The sequence below is a fragment of the Sebastes fasciatus genome, chromosome 17 (genome assembly GCF_043250625.1).
Source record: "Sebastes fasciatus isolate fSebFas1 chromosome 17, fSebFas1.pri, whole genome shotgun sequence".
NCBI lineage: Eukaryota > Metazoa > Chordata > Actinopteri > Perciformes > Sebastidae > Sebastes > Sebastes fasciatus.
Window position 1 is genome coordinate 30192574 of NC_133811.1, and position 23525 is coordinate 30216098.

The following is a 23525-nucleotide window of genomic DNA, read 5'->3' on the forward strand; positions in this document are numbered from 1 at the left end:
AAGACAGCACTTTGGAATATTGGGGATTTTATTGAAAAGCAAAACAGTACAAAAGGAGTGAAACAGCAGAGCAACTTCATTCAACGTTCATCTACTTAACCCAACACAAGACGGGATTTTGAGCATCGCTGTTCAATTTCTTTATGTTTATAAAACTAAGAGAGAAATCGTCTCTTGTCCCAAAAATACTAGCAGGAAATATTTACAAGAACATTTCTATCAGTGTGCTGAGAAGCTTCAAACATCCCACAACCCTTTAGAAGCTCAGCTAAACAATAAATATATTAATGTGTCAAAACAGATCAACAGATATTATGAAACAACAACACACTCCTGATTAATTAAGAAAAAACCTCAAAGACATAAATTATTATTTGCTTTGGAAAAACAAGATCTTCAAATTTAGAAATATTCAAACAAACTATTTACACAACTGGAAAATAAATGCTGAACTGATGTTTCTATTGTGTGTGTGTGTGTGCATAGGGGATCATCACTGGATGCTGCTGATTGATTAGCAGTATTGACTATCTGTTATCTCAAGGTTGTAGGGATTTGGCATGAACAGGTTTGGTTATTAGCAAATTAATTAATAAATAGTGATAGAATTATTATTATTAATAAAAATTATCAATAAACATGAATAATAAACGGGGACCAATAACCAAAACGTTAATATAGTCTCATAAATATGCTAAACTATCAATTTGCAACGTTGATTAATAATTAAATTAATAACTATAACCAAAATAGATAGTAAAGGTTGAAGGATATCGGAGTTCTTGACATAGCAGAGGTTGGCATTATTCACTCTGGTACAACATTAAACAGACCAGCAGGTATATTCCACAAACATTTATTTACAAGATAATAAAGGTTTAAAACACAATATAAATCTAACTAAATAACTAAACTAAACAAACCAAACAAAGTGCGTTAGCATGCGTGTGTGTGTGTGTGTGTGTGTGTGTGTGTGTGTGTGTGTGTGTGTGTGTGTGTGAGAGAGAGAGAGAGAGAGAGAGGGAGAGAGACAAGATGGCTTCTTGTCTCAGGATGTCTGCCTACAGACAAAAGGGGCGAGCACTGTAAAACTACAAAGATGGCGGGATCAAAGATGGCCGCCAACATGTCACCACATGGCCTCTTTGTTCTTCGGAGCACATGTGCTCAGGAAGGATAGAGAGGGGGGTGATGTGGGGGTTAAGATTATCTGAAGCTGTATGTTTATGTCTAACTAATTCACAGTTTTCTGTATGTGATCTTAATGTGTGTCAGATAATGCAGTGGATTAGAAAAGATGGTTAGTTTGCATGCAAGACCTTGTCTATGTGAAGCATAAACTAAACACTTCAGATGTGGCGAAGCCAGCTACCCAAATATCAAACACAAATAATATCACAACAGTCAAACTCAATGAATAACATTAAACCAAATCAATACAAGTACATTCTAGAAATTAAAATTGAACAGTCTTGCTCAGCCATGTGCGATTGCTACTGCTAAGGTAAGCCCAGTACGTTACCGATCCATGGAAGAAAAGGGGTTTGTAATTCCATGTGTTGAAATTGTGGTTCCAAGTCAAAGATGTTGTCTTTGCTATGCTCAAATCAAGTTGTGCAGATTGGAGGAAGCTCGTCACTCCAATACTTTCTTCCCAGCAGCTTCAGAGCTTGGTGCTAACTTCCTTGCGGTTGTTGCTTGAAGTTAGTTGGTAAAAAGGCAGGCTCTCGCGTCTTCTGTTTAGAAGTTCCTTGTGTTGCTATGTCTGTTTCCTAACAGGCCATAGATCAGAGAGCTTAGGTGGGGAGAGCAGCAGTTCACCTCAAGCAGGTCAGCTGGGGTGAGGAGAAGGAGAAGGAAAGAGGAGGAACAAAGAGATTCCTCTGGTTTTGTCCTGGGTGAATTTCAATTTCAGTGGCTACTGAGCTGAGTCCTCAGCCAATGGCTACCAAGCTGAGCTGAGTCCAAGGGTCAAGGATCATGTTACTGAGTTCATGTGGTCTCTTGCCACCAGTCATTTTGGTGGGTCCCTACAACAGTTTCACCTTCGTTGTGGAAAAACTCAAAGATGTTCTTTCCAGCTACAACGTGTCACAGAAGTTTTACAGCGGATAAAGAAACAATCACAGAAGCTCCTTCTGTACATAGTTTAAGGCAGCTTTGTTTAACAACAGGTGTGAATGCTTCATGTCCCATATGAAGCAACTCACTGTGTGCAGGCTGGTGTGTTCATCATTTAGGATCCTGGATTCAGTTCCTCCAAGACCTCAGCGTTGTTTACAGCTGTAAGGTCAGAAACACATTGTTAGCCCTCAGCAAACACTGCAGGAAGAAGTCCTTCAGCACAAAATACACTAACTCTTTTTAATCTACAGAGATTCAGCTCAGAGGAAATAGAATAAAAACAAGTTGTACTTACGACATCTTGGGCTGAAATAAAAAGACAAGACTAGTTATTGATGTTGTCACAGTTGAAGATGTCAGACTTTGTCTCCTTTAATGTTTCCAGTGATGACCCGCTCTTCTACTCACTCAAACTCATCAATAAATCCCTTCTACCTTTTGTTTGACATCATTTATCTTCCATCACCTCTCCCTTACATCATCATGCTATAGTCATATTATCATCAAACTGTGGCTCTGAGCCTTACAGCACTGACTGCTGGTTCAAACACATTTAGATGTGCTGGGAAGTGAAATTAGTTTGGATAAAAGCATCAACTTAAAAGTCTGAAATCAAAACAGAGAGGAAAAGACATGAGACGATGTTTCTGTTTGGGTTTCTCACCGTTCATCTTTCTATAAATGATGAATCCAATCACAGCGATGAGGACGAGAGCAAGAACAACCACTGCAGCGATGATGAAAATCTCTGTTGAGCACAAAACAACAACAAATAGTCACAACCTGAACACATGAAGCAGGCGCCTCTAATCTCTGAACTGTGGCTACACATTAAAACAGTTACACAAGGCTTTATAGCATCTAAAATCTAAAACTAATTTACAAAGGTGAACTAAATGTGTGTTTGCCATCTCCATCACTCCTGATCTCAGTCTCACCTTCGTTGGTCCTGACTTTGTCCAGTCTGGTGACGAGGTTGTCCTTCACACCAGAGAGCTGAAACACACAGTCGTACCTCGTCCGATCTTCAGCTGATGAAAGTTTCAGGTCAACCCTCATCTGGAAGGTTCCATCGTGGTTGGGGAGGATCTCTCCGAGGTCCACGTCCTCATGAAGCTCCTCTCCGTCTTTCCTCCAGAACAGTGCGGCTATGTCAGGGTAGAAACCTGTAGCGTGGCAGCTGACTGGAGAGGAGGGAGTCTTCTGGAGGAGAGACACTGAGGGAAGCTCTGGAGAGTAAAGACAACAGTATTATTATTTACTGCATATTAATATTAGCATTCCTGTTTGACGGGTTTTAAATGCCTTCGTAACACATAGGGGAGAGCGGGGTCGGTTGGGACAGGGGGACAGTAGGGACAGAGACTTTTTAAATATAAGGTGTTAATATTTAGACTGCATTTATTCATATTAAATGATATTTGTTTAGTCCAGAACAAGATGTCCCAACCGTTATTTATCCGTTAATTTTATCTAAATTGTGTCTTTCATGTTCGGGTTTAGCTCTAAAACAAACGTGATATAACTTGTTAGCAGACACCTGTATCTGTTCAGGGATCAAACTATTCTCATGACTGGTCAAGTAGTCTGTGAGCAATGGGACGTTATTTGGTGTCGATACCAAAGTGTGAGAGAGGTGAGAGGAAATGAAAGAAAGAGAAATGTGTGTAAAGAGAGACGCAGTGGGTCTCTGTATGTTGGTGACATGTACTGTAATGTTACTGTTGCTTAGAAACAGAGGAGACATATGAAGATTGTTCAGGTCATGTGATTCTACCTGTTCTCAGCAGAACGCTCCTCCCATAGTTGACAAAATTCTTCAGATAATCAGGACAACGCTGGGTGAGGTAGTGTTTTCTCCGTGCTATCAAAGCTTTGTTATTATCCCAGTTGTGTTTGGTGATGACAGCCTGTGGTTTTGGAGCGACCCATGTCTCTGTCTCCAGGTCAAATGATATGAAGTCTTCTCCATCATAACCATACTGAAAATAACCTTTAACCTCCTCAGTCTCATCGTCCCATTCACAGCCATCCATCATCTGGTAAATGTGGACATCTGAGAGAGAGAGAGAGAGAGAGAGAGAGAGAGAGAGAGAGAGAGAGAGAGAGAGAGAGAGAGAGAGAGAGAGAGAGAGAGAGAGAGAGAGAGAGAGAGAGAGAGAGAGAGAGAGAGAGAGAGAGAGAGAGACGGCATTAAACCAGAGTGAGATCACAGCCCAGTCATCTATTATCAGTTGATATCACATCTTTACCACAGAGACACACTGATCCACAGACACCAAGACAGAGGATCTACACCTCCTGCTGTTATTGGCTCCATGAAAGACACTTACAGCCAATCATCATGTGGACAGTGTGGACGTCTTGGAGAGAGACAGAGAGGCAGAGACTGCTGGGAAACAGAGTGACATCCTAACACAGTTCAGATCCTCTTTTTACCACAGAGACACAGTGCCTCCACTGAGACCAACAGTTTCTCTCCACTGCTGAAGGTGCTGTGGCTTCATGTGAGCTGCAGGAACAGAGTCCTGACTAGCAGACTCACATTAAACCTGATCCTGGACTGAACCTTACACCCACTGAGACCCTGCAGCCAGTGGATCAGTCCAACAACATCCTCTTCCTGTGAGAAACTCCAGACCAGACTGTCCTGAGGCTGCTCTAGAAGCTTCCACTGAAGGACACTTTCAGTCCAGGATGAGTCACTAGACTCCAGCTGCTCAGCCAGGACAGCACTGTGTTACTACAACTGGTCACAATAAGGCAGAGACCATCAGGACCATTATGGAGACTGGGAGGCAGTCTGTGTGTCCTGATTGGTCCATCCATCAGTCAGTCATTCAAGACAACTAACAGCTGTTTCCAGCTGCAGATGTTGGCTTGATGCTGCCTGCTGGGATGGACCAACACACTGTGGTCAGTACAGTAGAGTTAATCTAATCTAATCTGGAGTTCTACTGTATAGTTAGGGCTGAAACTCATTATTCTTTTCATCATCAATTATTATTGGATTAATAGATTAAACATTTACTTATTTTAAAATGTCAGAAAATACTGAAGATGCCCGTCACAAGTTCTCAGAGTCTAAAGTGAAATCTTCAAATTGCTTCTTTTGTCTGAACACTGAACAGGATTTAATATAAAATGATATTAAACAGAGAAAAGCAGCAAATTCTCATATTACAGTTTTTCTCAATTGTTTACACACAAATACTGGTACTTGACACACAATGACCACAACATGTAACTCATGCACCAACCCCCTGAACCAATTCTGCTAAACTACAAGCACAATTCCTGCTTTACACTCAAATTGCAGTTCTAAAACACACTTTTTTCAGAACACTACACACAATTCTCTACATTTGGCACAATTTTCATGAAGAAAATCTCGTTTTCACAAGGAACACACTGTCATTCAAAATTCTAAAGTCAATTGCCCTACTATGCACACTGACTCATCACATGGGCAAACACCTGTCACACAGTGTTACAATTAGCAATCAGTTGATGCTTTTCATGGCTGGATTCGACATGCTAAGCGATATTTCCCCCGCTGCTTGGCCAGGGAAAACATTGCTTGTGATGTGGATGAGGTGCTGTGGCCAGACCGAAACAGAAGAGAGGATGCAGCATAGTTTTTTTTCCGTTTTTTTTACTGTAACTGTATACAGTAAATTCCTCTGTTGTTTTGTATGTAGTTGTATGTGCAACTTTGTGTTGGTTGGGATGTTCACTGTGTACATTGTTTTTGTGGGGAAAATAAAATATATTTGTTACCGTGTATTTGTGTATTCTGAGTATAAAAACAATATTCTAAAATATTTTACAACACACTTATGTAAGTACTGTCTGTAGTAAGTGTAACACTGAACAAAAAAAGGGCCTAAGTCATTATGATGAATGGAGAAGAAGTGTTTTCCATTCATCATAGTGTTTTACATTGAGCACATCAGTGTTCAACTGGTTCTTATAAATGTCTATTCATATGATGGTTTGTGTGTGTCATTTGAAAACAAAATACCATTTTGAGAAGAAATAACATTGTTTTGAATGTAAAGTTTAATTTTGCAGGAGAATTGAGGGGTTCTGCCCATTGTGTGTGTGTTTTTTGATTTGTGTGTAGAGTTCTGAGAGTATGAGGCATGCTTTCAGAAAATGTGTGTAAACAATCGAGAAAAACTGTAAGAAACCTGATCTAGAACATGTTTGATAAATTAAAAATTAAATACTGTATCATAGACACACTGTGGTCAAGTAAAGGTAATCTAATCTAATCTGTAGTTCTACTATATATTTAAGAATAAAATTTATTATTCTTGTGAATATTGATTACGTCACAACAATGAATTACTAATGTAAAATGTCAAGAATTATAATTAAATTAAAAATATTATTAAATGATAAAAGTATTATTAAAACCTCCTGCTACTCCTCTCATATGAGGACCCAGCAGAAGCAGCCTGCGGCCCGTTTACAGTCCTGCTCCGTACTTTAAGAAACCAGCAGGCAGTAATGTTCCTCTATCAGCTGTGGGTTGTAAAACTGTTGTGATAAACAGGTTCCTGCAGCAGAGTTCTTATGGACCAACTCACTGTGGGCAGTTCAGTAGACTGATTCTGATCTAATCTAGTGGAGACAAAGGGTTCATCATCTCTGCTGGTTATTATGGGATGGACAGAAACACTGTGTGTGTGGTAACATCTGTTCACTAAAATACAGGATGAAAATATAAACAACATTTTATCAGTAGAAAGTGAAACATGAACAAACCTCCAGTTTGGTTGAAGCGCTGCTTTGCATCTTCAATGCCGACTTTGAATTCCTGCTGGTAACCCATACATTTCTCAGCCTCCCCCTCCCAAAACTGAGGATAATCTTCTGTGACGTTGTTCATCCAGTCCTGTTTGGGTTCTGCTCTCCTGGTGTTACTGTCATAGTAATACATCTGAACTTCATCAACCAACCCAACAACCACAAACTCTGGGAAGTTTGGGACTCCAGTAGATCCAGTGTGGATATACTTCATAGAGTGAGTCACTGGAAGAGAAAGTTAACGTCATGATTTCAGTCTTTATATCATACTTTTATAAATCACTGAACAACGTTATTTCTCTGAACACAGAATCAAAAAGAACTACAAGACATCCTAATAATCTCTGTGTAGTCAATAAATATATAAATATATTTAGTTCCAGACACTCTTTAATATTTCTGATGATTTAGTCTTGAAAACTGTTTTAATTCTGAAATAAAATATAAAGGAGTCTCATATTTAGGTCATACAGTTGTGTAGCTGACATTCATTGATAGAAAGCAGTTTGTAAAAACAGACATCATTTATTGATTTATTTGTATCTAGTGCTGGATATCTCAATGTGAAGAGAAAGTCCAGTTTAGTTTCCAGTTAGTGGAGTCATTTATTCTTCAGGATGCATCATTAGTAGTTCACACTCCTCATTATCACATTAGTTTGAAGTCTGTCTCTACTGTCCTCTACTGTCCTCTACTGTTCTCTGCTGTCCTCTACTGTCCTCTGCTGTCCTCTGCTGTCCTCTGCTGTCCTCTGCTGTCCTCTGCTGTCCTCTGCTGTCCTCTACTGTCCTCTCCTGTCTGAATGCATCTAGCTCATATTTCTGTGTTCAGCTGAACTTTAAATATTCTGCACTGAAAGATGTTTAACAAATCTGTCCCAGAATAAATGTGATTCTGTTAATACATCAAATCCTTAAACAGCATCGCCCGACCGATGCTGGATTTTTGAGGCCGACACTGATATCAATATTCAACATATGGGCCGACAGTATTTTGAATAGAGACACAGAACATAAACAGACAAACTTGATACAGATTCCTTAGTTGTTGTTGTTTTGTGACCAGTAGAACTCAGTGGGACATTTCACAGTTTACAAATGAACTGGTGCTCTCTGGAGGACAAACTATGTGATGGAGACACTGTTTATGAATGAGCTCAAACTCAGTTTGGCATTTCTGCACTTCAGTTTCTTGTTACTTATCAGCCGATATATACACCGATACCATATATCTGCAATAAGCTGATATCAGCAAATAATATGGAGGTGTGATTTATCAGTGTAGCTCTACTAAACAGCATGATATAGTACAGTCAATGGAACTATCAGTGTGATGTCATCTGACCCAACCAACACAACTCAGTATGGAGGTACTACGTTAAAGCATTATTAGATAGAATAATATACTATATGAAATATTATATCACTGAAGAAACTATAAATAGATGATGATATGAATGTTCAGTAGGTTGTTATTGATTATGTGTGTTTTTCTGTGTTGTCTAATTATTCTCTAAATATCATTTATTTACTAAGAGAGGGTAATATATCATATTATTTCCTTCTTGCTCTTTTTCAATCATGAAATCTGTATTATTTGGTTCCAGATGACAGTTTCTATTTGGTGTTGGGAGTGAATAATAATAATGTATGAAGTGTTTAGTTCACACACATTAGTGAACCATATTAAATATTGTAGCAACAAAGCAGGAAGTTGTTTGGTTTCAGCAGGAAAACAACCATCAACTGACTCGTTGGTTCTACTTCAATAAGCAGTCTGAACTGACCTGCTGCCGCGCCATGTAGGCTTATTGTCAGGAGAGTCACAATCAACGGCTCCATTGGGACCTGTCGCATCTTGAAGCTTTGATAGGAGGACGACTTTTTCTGATTCTGGAGACACTCTGATACCTCTGATACCGTCCTTCCAGCTCGAGCAGCAGGGCTGAAATGAGGAGGAGCCGAGAAGGGGCGCAGACATCAACCTCCATCTGAGCCAATGGGGATTTAAGCTGAGCATCACCGTCACTTAGAACCGGGTAAAAGTGAGGTTGTTCAAAGTGAAAGTAGAATGATGTTCTTTCAGCCTGTGGAGGAGGATGGGGAGACACGCGGGGCTTTATTCTGCGCGCTCACCTGTGTTCTCATATGAAAGGAGGATTTGACCTTCTGCTGCTCAGCTCTTCTATCGCCTTTTGGAGCTTCATGGGATGAAATGTGCACAAATGGATGAGGCTGTTTCTGCAGCAAGCTCACTTTTCACTCTCCCACATTAAAGAATAATAATAATAATAATCACCCTCTATGCATTTTAATGTCAATGTAACCCTCTGGGAAAACCAGTTGTTACTAAAACATTTAGAGCCATTTCCCTCACTGAGAATTCCTTTTATTTAATAAATAACCACATTCTTTATTTTATTCTGAAATTAATTTATTATTGTTTATTTTATTTCCGTTTTTGCTCAGAGTTCTAACTTTGCATCAGGATGTGTTCTACCGGTCAAAAACTTGACAACAAATAAGCTTATTGGTTCAAAGTGAAATAACTGTCTGCTATTGGTGTAAAACATTCCAAGTCCCGCCTCCTCACTCAGGTGAGAGACGCAGTGGAGTGTGGAAAAGACGGAGATTGATGAGAGCAGCGGAGAAGCTGGATTTACAGAGTGATATACTTATACTTGATATACTACTGAACAGAGAGAAGTAAAACTATATATGAGCCAGTAAGAGCTCCGTCACCTATTGAAGCGACCTGAGAACATCTGAGAGCATCGTTTGATTCTTTTCTTTTCTCGGTGAGTTCCAAACAGTAAAGCAGCCGCCGCACATGGCAACACGAGTCAAATGCTCTGAGCATCAACAACAACATCTGTGTCTATGCATAGCAGCATGTTTTTGCCACTGAGTTGTATTCTAAAATTATATTTTGTATTTCTTTGGTGATAGAGGCAGAAAGAAATATGTATGTGTAATATGTGTGTGTTATTTACATTGTGTGGACAGAGAGGGATTATTTAGCTGAATTTCATGGGTTATGAGATTAGCTTGATTCTGTTCATCCCTGTGCTGCTTGTGTGCATCAACGCAAGGTGTCAGTGTTGTGACAGGGAAAGTATTCACATTGCCTTACTCACAATATTCACATATAGTGAGTATTTAATGTTTAAACTGTAGGTTGTTTGCATAATAATCTACAACTCAAATGGGTTCACAATTATTAAATAGTCATTTAATAGTGTTGTTTACACTTTACTATTGAGTGGTTTATAATAAGAGTGAGGTTGACATATTTCATATGTTAATATTATGATGCAACAGTTATCCTACATTCATGGGTTAAGCATTGAAAAGTTGTATTATATGTTGATATTGATTAAATTAAACTGTACAGTTAAGAGCTTGGATAGATTTGCATATATTGCTATATAAACCGTGTTATTTTACACAGGCTAGGTTTTCCTGATACTCTTGAACTCCGGATTTGGATTGGAATCTCTCCCTGACGAGGGGGATGGCGAGCTACCCGTGCTGAGCACCTGGATTGAGGAGCGCCTTGCTGTCAGTGTGGTAGGACTGTGGGGAAGGACCTCAAAAGACATTTGGATCTGAACATTCTATTTTTTGGGGATTACTTTTATTTTGTTAGGGTGCACCCAGTTCAATAGACATTTCAAACTGAACAAAACTGAATGCCAGCAGTAATTGTGAATTTATTATGTGTCAATACAATAATTTTCCTTTAACCTTAATTCTGTGTTCTGCTTACTCATTGTGGTGTCCGATTCCTGTTCATTACTCCTCTCTACGAATCTAGGTTATACTAGTCCAGTGTACACTTATTCTCCAGGTGGGTTACATCAACCATCAGAGTATGTCATACATATAAACAGGTACACAACATTACATATAGTGGTTCATATTTTAATCTGTAACATGTTTATTTTTTATGGTTTTCATCACTTGTTCTGAGCAACATTACAATAACCTTCATTTGATACATTTAACTTTTTTATATTTTCAAGACATTTAAATACATTTTCATCAAGCTTTGTGCATCATTGTAAATATTAATAGAAAAATATTTTTAAAACAAAATATTTCATGATTTTCTCTACACCCTGACAATGTAGACAGTAACCATAAATGTCAGTCTTCATACAAAAAAATATAAAATATGTTGTTTTTTATGACAGATATTGCAGTTCTAATGTCTTAAGGACATGTTGCAGAAATGACATTTTTGCTAATATTGCAGATAAATGACAGTTAGCTTTGACTCTTAACATCTAATATACATGAATTCAACAGTAATATTAAGTTATTTTATTAAATGTAGATCAAAATACACAATTACTAAGCTGTATGGTGAGGACACACAATAAATACTAGAGAAGAAAAGGTGATCTTCACCTTGTTTTTCTTGATCTTGAGGGTCACCTATGTGGGCGACCTAACCTGTCATCAATGTGCTCACCTGCTGACTTCTGTTTCCATGGAAACCAGATTTGTTTGGCTTTCAGTAAAATTTTTACTATGGTGTTTGTTCAGTGTCGCGGTAAGAAGTGTGGGACAGGTGCATTTACATGAAAAAATCATATCAATATTTTGTTAACAAATAAATAATTTTAATATGGTGTTAAGTAATATTATATGAAACAATTCCATTTAAATAATAATATCATAAATGAATTATCTCATTTTACACACCTGGGCACCTCGTTGAGGAGCGCAGCACACCTGGGCACCTCGTTGAGGAGAGCAGCACACCTGGGCACCTCGTTGAGGAGCGCAGCACACCTGGGCAGAGCTACTGGAGAGGGAAAAGGGACAACAGCACAGGAAACACATCCAGCCGTAACATGCAGCAGTACAGTTTCTCAGTGTGGACTCTTATTATCTGCTCTTTTAAACACATCTGTGTGCAATCAAACCATGTGGTTATTAAATGAGATGGAGGGGAACATCTTATATCCTTTTTCAGGTCCATATCCAATAAGGTGTTTTTATTTGTGTGTCTTCAGTACAGGCCTACACACTGGTCTCGGCTCACATCAGGCCTATACTATCAGCACAGACAATATAATAAAACACCAGATAGTTTCCATGAAACAATATTTGACCTCCGATTTTGACTTTGAAATGAAAACAAGAAGCAAATGAATGAAAGCAAAGCAGAAAGAGAGTCAGAGAGCTTCTTAGAGTCAAACATCAGATCAGTTCAGCTCTGTCCGACAGGCTGAATGCTCCTGAACTGATTCAGAGCTGTGGACGCTGAAAACTGCTTGAACAAGAGAAATGTAACACCTCTGTTGATGTTTGAACACCTGATGCTGTTTTTCATTTCGCTCTCGCTTTGGAACTGTTTCAACCCTCACTTATTGTTGTTGAAGCACTTTATAAAAGGTTACAGGATTTAGGTTTAATAAGAAAACTGATCTTTTGTTCTCACTTCTACAGCTGAGTCAGTATTAATCAGGATTATTACAGTATTATTATTATTATAATTATTACACAGAGAAATCAATATGTGTCACATCTTTTATCCAGACAATGTTGTATTTATATTGTTTGTGACAATACCTGAGTTTATCACTGCTGATCAATACCTGAGTTTATCACTGAGTTTATCTTTACAGAGAAGTCAGCAGTGTGACAGCGCCCCTTGTGGACGGTTTATGTATCTGCCTTTGAACTCCTCATGAGAAACCACCTGATGATGTCACCTGACTTTCTGTTGGTGTCAAAACATCATGGAGATCCATCACTCTGATCATATGTACTCATCAAATTAATAATAATAATAATAATTTATATTAATTTATAATAATTTATAATAATAATAATACTTATAATAATACTAATAAATAAATAAATATAATCCACCTAGAATGTATTTAGTATCAATGAAAAATAAAAAATAAAATCATTTTATGTTGTGAAACTGAACTGAATCAACCTCCAACAAACAAACGTCTATAAGTATTTAAACCTCCTTTCACCTGCGTCCCTCTCAGGCGGTGTGAAACGGACTCAAGAGCAAGTAAAACAAATAAATATAAAAACATAATTCAAAGCGGTAAACACCCCCAACATAAAGTCAGCTGCCCTTCCTGTATCTGTCAGTTTAAACTGGGTTGAATTTAGTCTGGATTATGACTTAAATGTCTTCATGTGTGTGTAATATTATAATACAATCACCGCACTGAGCTCTGATTGGTCAGCAGGAGGTGCTTTTATAGGAGTTGATCTCTGATCTGGAACATAACCTGCTCCGGAGCAGGTCAGCCGTTCAGCATCAGTTACCATGGTGATCTACCCCGGTAAGAAGTGATCCAGCTTCGTAGTACCGAAAACCCAGAGTTAACCCTGAAGTTACCTCGATAACCACAACTCCTGATTCGTAGTACAGACCTCCGGTAGAGTTCTTACCGGCTGTTTGAGTGACAGCACGGACCCTTTTCACTGTGACACACTGAGAGTGTTGCTTTTCTAATGCTCCGGGCATAATTAGGTTGGCAAACCAGCTGCATTACCTCCACCTGCTGGACTGGAGTGTGGAGCAATAGATCGGCAAAATAAAATAAAAATAAATAATAATAAAAATAAACAATTATTATTATTATTATTATTATTACTATTATTATAATTATTATTATTATTATTATTATTATTATTATTAATAATAAAAATAAATAAATAAGTAAAATCCATCTAGAATGTCTTTAGTATTAATGAACAGCCTCACTGCTCCCTGAAACCTAAAAGCACCTTTAACAAAACTGAATTGAGGTAAAAATCCTTTTATGTTGTGAAACTGAACTGAATCAACCTCCAACAAACAATAAATAAACAGATAAATCTGAACTGTTTTTCAGAAACACTTTATTCATGAAAAAAAACATAATATGTACAAGTTGTAGTAAGAATGGTTGATGTTGCTCTCTATACAGTAATGGCCTCAATAATCCACCACACTCACTGATTGTAATGATAGAACATCTCAACGTTAAACTGACTCATAAATAGGAGCCATGAATTCAAAGAAACACTTCACAACGTGGGCTGCCGCCTACTTGGATGACGTCATCATCCACAGCACCGCCAACCTGAAGAAGTGTGCAGTTGTATGAGGGAGGTACAGTATCTGGGGTACCACCTGGGCGGCGGGCAGGTGTGTCCTCAGGTAGATAAGACAGCAGCGATTGCAGCCTGCCGAGGCCCAAGACCAAAAAAGAGGTGAGGCGGTTCTACAGGTGGTTCTACAGGCTGCTACCGGCGGTTCATTCACGACTTTGAGGTAGGTTGATGTAGCAGTGACCAGATGGAAATATGTGTCCAATGAATGACGTCCAAATCGAGATCATTCACCACAGTGATGCAGAACTCCATCCATCCATCTCCTATCCGGCTCATCCTGCTGAGAGTCGCGGGGGACTGGAGTCAATCCCAGTGCTCACTGGGAGAGAGGTGGAGTTCAGTTTATCACCAGCAGGATAGACAACCATTACACTGATTGTTCCAGTGAAGATTTATCCATAAACCTAAAGAGACAAAGAAAATAAAAATACATAAAATAGAAAACAAAACTATTTAACATAAATGTTTGGAGAGTTCAGTTCAACAAAAGCACATATTTACAGCCTCATGTAGACCTCAGATATCCATGATTCAGTCATTGAAGTGTTAACATGTTGTTGGTGTAAATCATTTATTTTAATTTGGTTCGACACCATTTTAATAAATTGGTGTCTCTGTTTTTCTAAAGGTTCATATTTGAGTTTTTAATATACAGACAGTTTATCTGAGCTGCTGATGTGAAGCTTTCTGAAAGCATCTCCGTCTTTCTCTTAATAATCTCACTTCACGTCATATTAAACAGTTTCACCTTCGTTGTGGAAAAACTCAAAGATGTTCTTTCCAGCTACAACGTGTCACAGAAGTTTTACAGCGGATAAAGAAACAATCACAGAAGCTCCTTCTGCACAGAGTTTAAGGCAGCTTTGTTTAACAACAGGTGTGAATGCTTCATGTCCCATATGAAGCAACTCACTGTGTGCAGGCTGGTGTGTTCATCATTTAGGATCCTGGATTCAGTTCCTCCAAGACCTCAGCGTTGTTTACAGCTGTAAGGTCAGAAACACATTGTTAGTCCTCAGCAAACACTGCAGGAAGAAGTCCTTCAGCACAAAATACACTAACTCTTTTTAATCTACAGAGATTCAGCTCAGAGGAAATAGAATAAAAACAAGTTGTACTTACGAGATGGAGGGCGTTTGGCTGAAATCAAAAGACAAGACTAATTATTGATGTTGTCACAGTTGAAGATGTCAGACTTTGTCTCCTTTAATGTTTCCAGTGATGACCTGCTCTTCTACTCACTCAAACTCATCAATAAATCCCTTCTACCTTTTGTTTGACATCATTTATCTTCCATCACCTCTCCCTTCCATCATCATGCTATAGTCATATTATCATCAAACTGTGGCTCTGAGCCTTACAGCACTGACTGCTGGTTCAAACACATTTAGATGTGCTGGGAAGTGAAATTAGTTTGGATAAAAGCATCAACTTAAAAGTCTAAAATCAAAACAGAGAGGAAAAGACATGAGACAATGTTTCTGTTTGGGTTTCTCACCGTTCTTCTTTTTATAAATGACGACTCCAATCACAGCGATGAGGACGAGAGCAAGAACAACCACTGCAGCGATGATGGGGACGGTCATGTCAGTGGGCTTCTCTTTCTCTGTTGAGCACAAAACAACAACAAATAGTCACAACCTGAACACATGAAGCAGGATAGAAGAGAAGAACATCCATAAGACAATGAAATTGTTTTTTGTATGTTTGATTATTGATATGTTTCTATATTAATCAAAGCTAAGTAAACGGTGGCAATAACTCCGGGTCCAGAGGAGCACGTGCATTGGTTTAATACTGATCTAAACCTTCAAATTATATATAAAAACTAGATGATAGAAAGTGACAACAACACAACTTCCCATCCACATAAAACTACATGAACTGCAGGACAGTGACAGTGAACTAAATGTGTGTTTGCCATCTCCATCACTCCTGATCTCAGTCTCACCTCTGTTGCTCCTGACTTTGTCCAGTCTGGTGACGAGGTCGTCCTTCACACCAGAGAGCTGAAACACACAGTCGTACCTCGTCCGATCTTCAGCTGATGAAAGTTTCAGGTCAGCACTCATCTGGAAGGTTCCATCGTGGTTGGGGAGGATCTCTCCGAGGTCCACGTCCTCATGAAGCTCCTCTCCATCTTTCCTCCAGAACAGTGTGGCTCTGTCAGGGTAGAAACCTGTAGCGTGGCAGCTGACTGGAGAGGAGGGAGTCTTCTGGAGGAGAGACACTGAGGGAAGCTCTGGAGAGTAAAGACAACAGTAGTATTATTTACTGCATATTAATATTAGCATTCCTGTTTGATGTGTTTTAAATGCCTTCGTAACACATAGGGGAGAGCGGGGTCGGTTGGGACAGGGGGACAGTAGGGACGGAGACTTTTTAAATATAAGGTGTTAATATTTAGACTGCATTTATTCAGTTTAAATGATATTTGTTTAGTCCAGAACAAGATGTCCCAACCGTCCTGGGGAGGCAGAACTTTGGGAAAATGTACTCCTTGTACATTTATCTAAATTGTGTCTTTCACGTTCGGGTTTAGCTCTAAAAAAACTTGATATAAATTGTTAGCAGACACCTGTATCTGTTCAGGGATCAAACTATTCTCATTACTGGTCAAGTAGTCTGTGAGCAATGGGACGTTATTTGGTGTCGATACCAAAGTGTGAGAGAGGTGAGAGAAAATGAAAGAAAGAGAAATGTGTGTAAAGAGAGACGCAGTGGGTCTCTGTATGTTGGTGACATGTACTGTAATGTTACTGTTGCTTAGAAACAGAGGAGACATATGAAGATTGTTCAGGTCATGTGATTCTACCTGTTCTCAGCAGAACGCTGCTCCCATAGTTCACATACTTCTTCAGATACTCAGGACAATGCTGGGTGTAGTAGTGTTTATTCTGTGCTATCTCAGATTTGTCATTATCCCACTTGTGTTTGGTGATGACAGCCTGTTGTTTTGGAGCGACCCATGTCTCTGTCTTCAGGTCAAATGATATGAAGTCTTCTCCATCATAACCATACTGTTCATAACCATTAACCTCATCAGTCTCATCGTCCCATTCACAGCCGTACATCACCTGGTAAATGTGGACATCTGAGAGAGAGAGACAGAGACAGCATTAAACCAGAGTGAGATCACAGCCCAGTCATCTATTATCAGTTGATATCACATCTTTACCACAGAGACACACTGATCCACAGACACCAAGACAGAGGATCTACACCTCCTGCTGTTATTGGCTCCATGAAAGACACTTACAGCCAATCATCATGTGGACAGTGTGGACGTCTTGGAGAGAGACAGAGAGGCAGAGACTGCTGGGAAACAGAGTGACATCCTAACACAGTTCAGATCCTCTTTTTACCACAGAGACACAGTGCCTCCACTGAGACCAACAGTTTCTCTCCACTGCTGAAGGTGCTGTGGCTTCATGTGAGCTGCAGGAACAGAGTCCTGACTAGCAGACTCACATTAAACCTGATCCTGGACTGAACCTTACACCCACTGAGACCCTGCAGCCAGTGGATCAGTCCAACAACATCCTCTTCCTGTGAGAAACTCCAGACCAGACTGTCCTGAGGCTGCTCTAGAAGCTTCCACTGAAGGACACTTTCAGTCCAGGATGAGTCACTAGACTCCAGCTGCTCAGCCAGGACAGCACTGTGTTACTACAACTGGTCACAATAAGGCAGAGACCATCAGGACCATTATGGAGACTGGGAGGCAGTCTGTGTGTCCTGATTGGTCCATCCATCAGTCAGTCATTCAAGACAACCAACAGCTGTTTCCAGCTGCAGATGTTGTCTTGATGCTGCCTGCTGGGATGGACCAACACACTGTGGTCAGTACAGTAGAGTTAATCTAATCTAATCTGGAGTTCTACTGTATAGTTAGGGCTGAAACTCATTATTCTTTTCATCATCAATTATTATTGGATTAATAGATTAAACATTTACTTATTTTAAAATGTCAGAAAATAGTGAAGATGCCCGTCACAAGTTCTCAGAGTCTAAAGTGAAATCTTCAAATTGCTTCTTTTGTCTGCACAACATTGAACAGGATTTAATATAAAATGATATTAAACAGAGAAAAGGTGCAAAACCTGATCAGGAACATGTTTGATAAATTAAAAATTAAATACTGTATCATAGACACACTGTGGTCATGTAAAGGTAATCTAATCTAATCTGTAGTTTTAACATATATTTAAGGATAAAAGTTATTATTCTTGTGATTATTGATTATATCATGACTATGAATGAATCAATAAATCATTTACACTGTAAAATGTCAATAATTATAATTAAATTAAAAATATTATTAAATGATAAAAGTATTATTAAAACCTCCTGCTACTCCTCTCATATGAGGACCCAGCAGAAGCAGCCTGCGGCCCGTTTACAGTCCTGCTCCGTACTTTAAGAAACCAGCAGGCAGTAATGTTCCTCTATCAGCTGTGGGTTGTAAAACTGTTGTGATAAACAGGTTCCTGCAGCAGAGTTCTTATGGACCAACTCACTGTGGGCAGTTCAGTAGACTGATTCTGATCTAATCTAGTGGAGACAAAGGGTTCATCATCTCTGCTGGTTATTATGGGATGGACAGAAACACTGTGTGTGTGGTAACATCTGTTCACTAAAATACAGGATGAAAATATAAACAACATTTTATCAGTAGAAAGTGAAACATGAACAAACCTCCAGTTTGGTTGAAGCGCTGCTTTAGATGGCCAATGTTGGATTTGTAGACCTGCTGGATACCCATAAAGACCCCAGTATGTCTCTCCCAGTACTGAGGTTCATCTTCTGTGACTTTGCTCATCCAGTCCTGTTTGGGTTCTGCTCTCCTGGTGTTACTGTCATAGTGACTTATCACAACTTCATCAACCAACCCAACAGACACAAACTCTGGGAAGTTTGGGACTCCAGTAGACGCAGTGTAGAAATACTTCAGAGAGTGAGTCACTGGAAGAAAATCAAACCAATGTTATTCTCCTGAACACAGAATCAAAAAGATCTACTGTAGCCTACATTCAAGACATCATGAGGATAAAATAAATGCAAAATATTAAAAGCATACTTTATTATTTCTGATGATTTAGTCTTGAAAACTGTTTTAATTCTGAAATAAAATATAAAAGGAGTCTCATATTTAGGTCATACAGTTGTGTAGCTGACATTCATTGATAGAAAGCAGTTTGTAAAAACAGACATCATTTATTGATTTATTTGTATCTAGTGCTGGATATCTCAATGTGAAGACAAAGTCCAGTTTAGTTTCCAGTTAGTGGAGTCATTTATTCTTCAGGATGCATCATTAGTAGTTCACACTCCTCATTATCACATTAGTTTGAAGTCTGTCTCTACTGTCCTCTACTGTCCTCCGCCGTCCTCTACTGTCCTCTGCTGTACTTTGCTGTCCTCTACTGTCCTCTGCTGTCTTCTACTGTCCTCTACCGTCCTCTGCTGTCCTCTGCCGTCCTCTCCTGTCCTCTACTGTCCTGTCTTCTACTGTCCTCTGCTGTCCTCTACTGTCCTCTACTGTCCTCTGCTGTCCTCTACTGTCCTCTACTGTCCTCTACTGTCCTCTGCTGTCCTCTACTGTCCTCTGCTGTCCACTACTGTCCTCTGCTGTCCTCTGCTGTCCTCTACTGTCCTCTACTGTCCTCTGCTGTCCTCTGCTGTCCTCTACTGTCCACTACTGTCCTCTGCTGTCCTCTACTGTCCACTGCTCTCCTCTGCTCTCCTCTGCTGTCCTCTGCTGTCCTTTAATGTCCTTTACCGTCCTCTACTGTCCTCTGCTGTCTTCCACTGTCCTCTACTGGTCTCTACTGTCCTCTACTCTACTGTCCTCTGCTGTTCTCTACTGTCCTCTACTGTCCTCTGCTGTCCTCTGCTGTCCTCTACTGTCCTCTCCTGTCTGAATGCATCTAGCTCATATTTCTGTGTTAAGCTGAACTTGAAATATTCTGCACTGAAAGATGTTTAACAAATCTGTCCAAGAATAAATGTGATTCTGTTAATACATCAAATCCTTAAACAGCATCGCCCGACCGATGCTGGATTTTTGAGGCCGACACTGATATCAATATTCAACATATGGGCCGACAGTATTTTGAATAGAGACACAGAACATAAACAGACAAACTTGATACAGATTCCTTAGTTGTTGTTGTTTTGTGACCAGTAGAACTCAGTGGGACATTTCACAGTTTACAAATGAACTGGTGCTCTCTGGAGGACAAACTATGTGATGGAGACACTGTTTATGAATGAGCTCAAACTCAGTTTGGCATTTCTGCACTTCAGTTTCTTGTTACTTATCAGCCGATATATACACCGATACCATATATCTGCAATAAGCTGATATCAGCAAATAATATGGAGGTGTGATTTATCAGTGTAGCTCTACTAAACAGCATGATATAGTACAGTCAATGGAACTATCAGTGTGATGTAATCTGACCCAACCAACACAACTCTGTATGGAGGTACTACGTTAAAGCATTATTAGATAGAATAATATACTATATGAAATATTATATCACTGAAGAATATAAATAGATGATGATATGAATGTTCAGTAGGTTGTTATTGATTATGTGTGTTTTTCTGTGTTGTCTAATTATTCTCTAAATATCATTTATTTACTAAGAGAGGGTAATATATCATATTATTTCCTTCTTGCTCCTTTTCAATCATGAAATCTGTATTATTTGGTTCCAGATGACAGTTTCTATTTGGTGTTGGGAGTGAATAATAATAATGTATGAAGTGTTTAGTTCACACACATTAGTGAACCATATTAAATATTGTAGCAACAAAGCAGGAAGTTGTTTGGTTTCAGCAGGAAAACAACCATCAACTGACTCGTTGGTTCTACTTCAATAAGCAGTCTGAACTGACCTGCTGCCGCGCCATGTAGGCTTATTGTCAGGAGAGTCACAATCAACGGCTCCATTGGGACCTGTCGCATCTTGAAGCTTTGATAGGAGGACGACTTTTTCTGATTCTGGAGACACTCTGATACCTCTGATACCGTCCTTCCAGCTCGAGCAGCAGGGCTGAAATGAGGAGACGAGAAGGGGCGCAGACATCAACCTCCATCTGAGCCAATGGGGATTTAAGCTGAGCATCAACGTCACTTAGAACCGGGTAAAAGTGAGGTTGTTCAAAGTGAAAGTAGAATGATGTTCTTTCAGCCTGTGGAGGAGGATGGGGAGACACGCGGGGCTTTATTCTGCGCGCTCACCTGTGTTCTCATATGAAAGGAGGATTTGACCTTCTGCTGCTCAGCTCTTCTATCGCCTTTTGGAGCTTCATGGAATGAAATGTGCACAAATGGATGAGGCTGTTTCTGCAGCAAGCTCACTTTTCACTCTCCCACATTAAAGAATAATAATAATAATAATCACCAGTTGTTACTAAAACATTTAGAGCCATTTCACTCACTGAGAATTCCTTTTATTTAATAAATAACCACATTCTTTTTTTTATTCTGAAATTAATTTATTATTGTTTATTTTATTTCCGTTTTTGCTCAGAGTTCTAACTTTGCATCAGGAAGTGTTCTACCGGTCAAAAACTTGACAACAAATAAGCTTATTGGTTCAAAGTGAAATAACTGTCTGCTATTGGTGTAAAACATTCCAAGTCCCGCCTCCTCACTCAGGTGAGAGACGCAGTGGAGTGTGGAAAAGACGGAGACTGATGAGAGCAGCGGAGAAGCTGGATTTACAGAGTGATATACTTATACTTGATATACTACTGAACAGAGAGAAGTAAAACTATATATGAGCCAGTAAGAGCTCCGTCACCTATTGAAGCGACCTGAGAACATCTGAGAGCATCGTTTGATTCTTTTCTTTTCTCGGTGAGTTCCAAACAGTAAAGCAGCCGCCGCACATGGCAACACGAGTCAAATGCTCTGTGAGCATCAACAACAACATCTGTGTCTATGCATAGCAGCATGTTTTTGCCACTGAGTTGTATTCTAAAATTATATTTTGTATTTCTTTGGTGATAGAGGCAGAAAGAAATATGTATGTGTAATATGTGTGTGTTATTTACATTGTGTGGACAGAGAGGGATTATTTAGCTGAATTTCATGGGTTATGAGATTAGCTTGATTCTGTTCATCCCTGTGCTGCTTGTGTGCATCAACGCAAGGTGTCAGTGTTGTGACAGGGAAAGTATTCACATTGCCTTACTCACAATATTCACATATAGTGAGTATTTAATGTTTAAACTGTAGGTTGTTTGCATAATAATCTACAACTCAAATGGGTTCACAATTATTAAATAGTCATTTAATAGTGTTGTTTACACTTTACTATTGAGTGGTTTATAATAAGAGTGAGGTTGACATATTTCATATGTTAATATTATGATGCAACAGTTATCCTACATTCATGGGTTAAGCATTGAAAAGTTGGATTATATGTTGATATTGATACAATTAAACTGTACAGTTAAGAGCTTGGATAGATTTGCATATATTGCTATATAAACCGTGTTATTTTACACAGGCTAGGTTTTCCTGATACCCTTGAACTCCGGATTTGGATTGGAATCTCTCCCTGACGAGGGGGATGGCGAGCTACCCGTGCTGAGCACCTGGATTGAGGAGCGCCTTGCTGTCAGTGTGGTAGGACTGTGGGGAAGGACCTCAAAAGACAATTGGATCTGAACATTCTATTTTTTGGGGATTACTTTTATTTTGTTAGGGTGCACCCAGTTCAATAGACATTTCAAACTGAACAAAACTGAATGCCAGCAGTAATTGTGAATTTATTATGTGTCAATACAATAATTTTCCTTTAACCTTAATTCTGTGTTCTGCTTACTCATTGTGGTGTCCGATTCCTGTTCATTACTCCTCTCTACGAATCTAGGTTATACTAGTCCAGTGTACACTTATTCTCCAGGTGGGTTACATCAACCATCAGAGTATGTCATACATATAAACAGGTACACAACATTACATATAGTGGTTCATATTTTAATCTGTAACATGTTTATTTTTTATGGTTTTCATCACTTGTTCTGAGCAACATTACAATAACCTTCATTTTATACATTTAATTTTTTTATATTTTCAAGACATTTAAATAGATTTTCATCAAACTTTGTGCATCATTGTAAATATTAATAGAAAAATATTTTTAAAACAAAATATTTCATGATTTTCTCTACACCCTGACAATGTAGACAGTAACCATAAATGTCAGTCTTCATACAAAAAATATAAGATATGTTGTTTTTTATGACAGATATTGCAGTTCTAATGTCTTAAGGACATGTTGCAGAAATGACATTTTTGCTAATATTGCAGATAAATGACTTTAGCTTTGACTCTTAACAGCTCATATACATGAATTCAACAGTAATATTAAGTTATTTTATTAAATGTAGATCAAAATACACAATTACTAAGCTGTATGGTGA

The 23525-nt window shown here is 38.9% G+C and overlaps 2 protein-coding genes and 1 long non-coding RNA gene across 6 annotated transcripts in view; 1 reads left to right on the forward strand and 2 right to left on the reverse strand.

Moving 5' to 3' along the window:
* The first annotated feature begins 406 nt into the window (after positions 1–406).
* LOC141754421 (uncharacterized) overlaps positions 407–23525 on the forward strand; it is an 87150-nt gene continuing 64031 nt past the window's right edge. Inside the window, exon 1 of the long non-coding RNA XR_012590635.1 lies at positions 407–478. This is a non-coding gene — a long non-coding RNA (uncharacterized LOC141754421). The remainder of the gene's footprint in view (positions 479–23525) is intronic.
* LOC141754400 (major histocompatibility complex class I-related gene protein-like) overlaps positions 2989–23525 on the reverse strand; it is a 49872-nt gene continuing 29335 nt past the window's right edge. Inside the window, exons 1-7 of one of the 4 annotated variants that reach the window (XM_074613438.1) lie at positions 20985–21143; positions 18777–19043; positions 16894–17172; positions 16030–16320; positions 15577–15678; positions 15201–15218; positions 14756–15064 (exon numbers count right to left, since the gene is read on the reverse strand). In XM_074613438.1, coding sequence (XP_074469539.1) covers positions 15018–15064; positions 15201–15218; positions 15577–15678; positions 16030–16320; positions 16894–17172; positions 18777–19043; positions 20985–21054 — 1074 coding nt within the window. In that variant the 5' untranslated portion in view covers positions 21055–21143 and the 3' untranslated portion in view covers positions 14756–15017. Of the gene's footprint in view, positions 3017–14747; positions 15065–15200; positions 15219–15576; positions 15679–15977; positions 16321–16893; positions 17173–18776; positions 19044–20984; positions 21144–23525 lie in introns of those variants that run through there. The other 3 variants (XM_074613440.1, XM_074613441.1, XM_074613439.1) reach the window with 3 other exon arrangements.
* Positions 3685–8859, reverse strand: LOC141754415 (major histocompatibility complex class I-related gene protein-like). The gene is made up of 3 exons (XM_074613471.1): positions 8726–8859; positions 6898–7164; positions 3685–4180 (listed from the first exon to the last, which is right to left on the reverse strand). Exons 1-3 carry the CDS (start codon positions 8793–8795, stop codon positions 3888–3890), a joined length of 630 nt encoding a protein of 209 aa, XP_074469572.1. The 5' UTR covers positions 8796–8859; the 3' UTR covers positions 3685–3887.

Bases quoted from the DNA above. Each gene is read 5' to 3' on its own strand.
- LOC141754415 (XM_074613471.1), bottom strand. From the start codon at position 8,795: ATGCGACAGGTCCCAATGGAGCCGTTGATTGTGACTCTCCTGACAATA. The intron at 7,165-8,725 runs GTCAGTTCAGAC...TTTCTCTTCCAG, and splicing joins CCTACATGGCGCGGCAGCAG to TGACTCACTCTATGAAGTAT. The intron at 4,181-6,897 runs GTTTGTTCATGT...TCTCTCTCTCAG, and splicing joins GCGCTTCAACCAAACTGGAG to ATGTCCACATTTACCAGATG.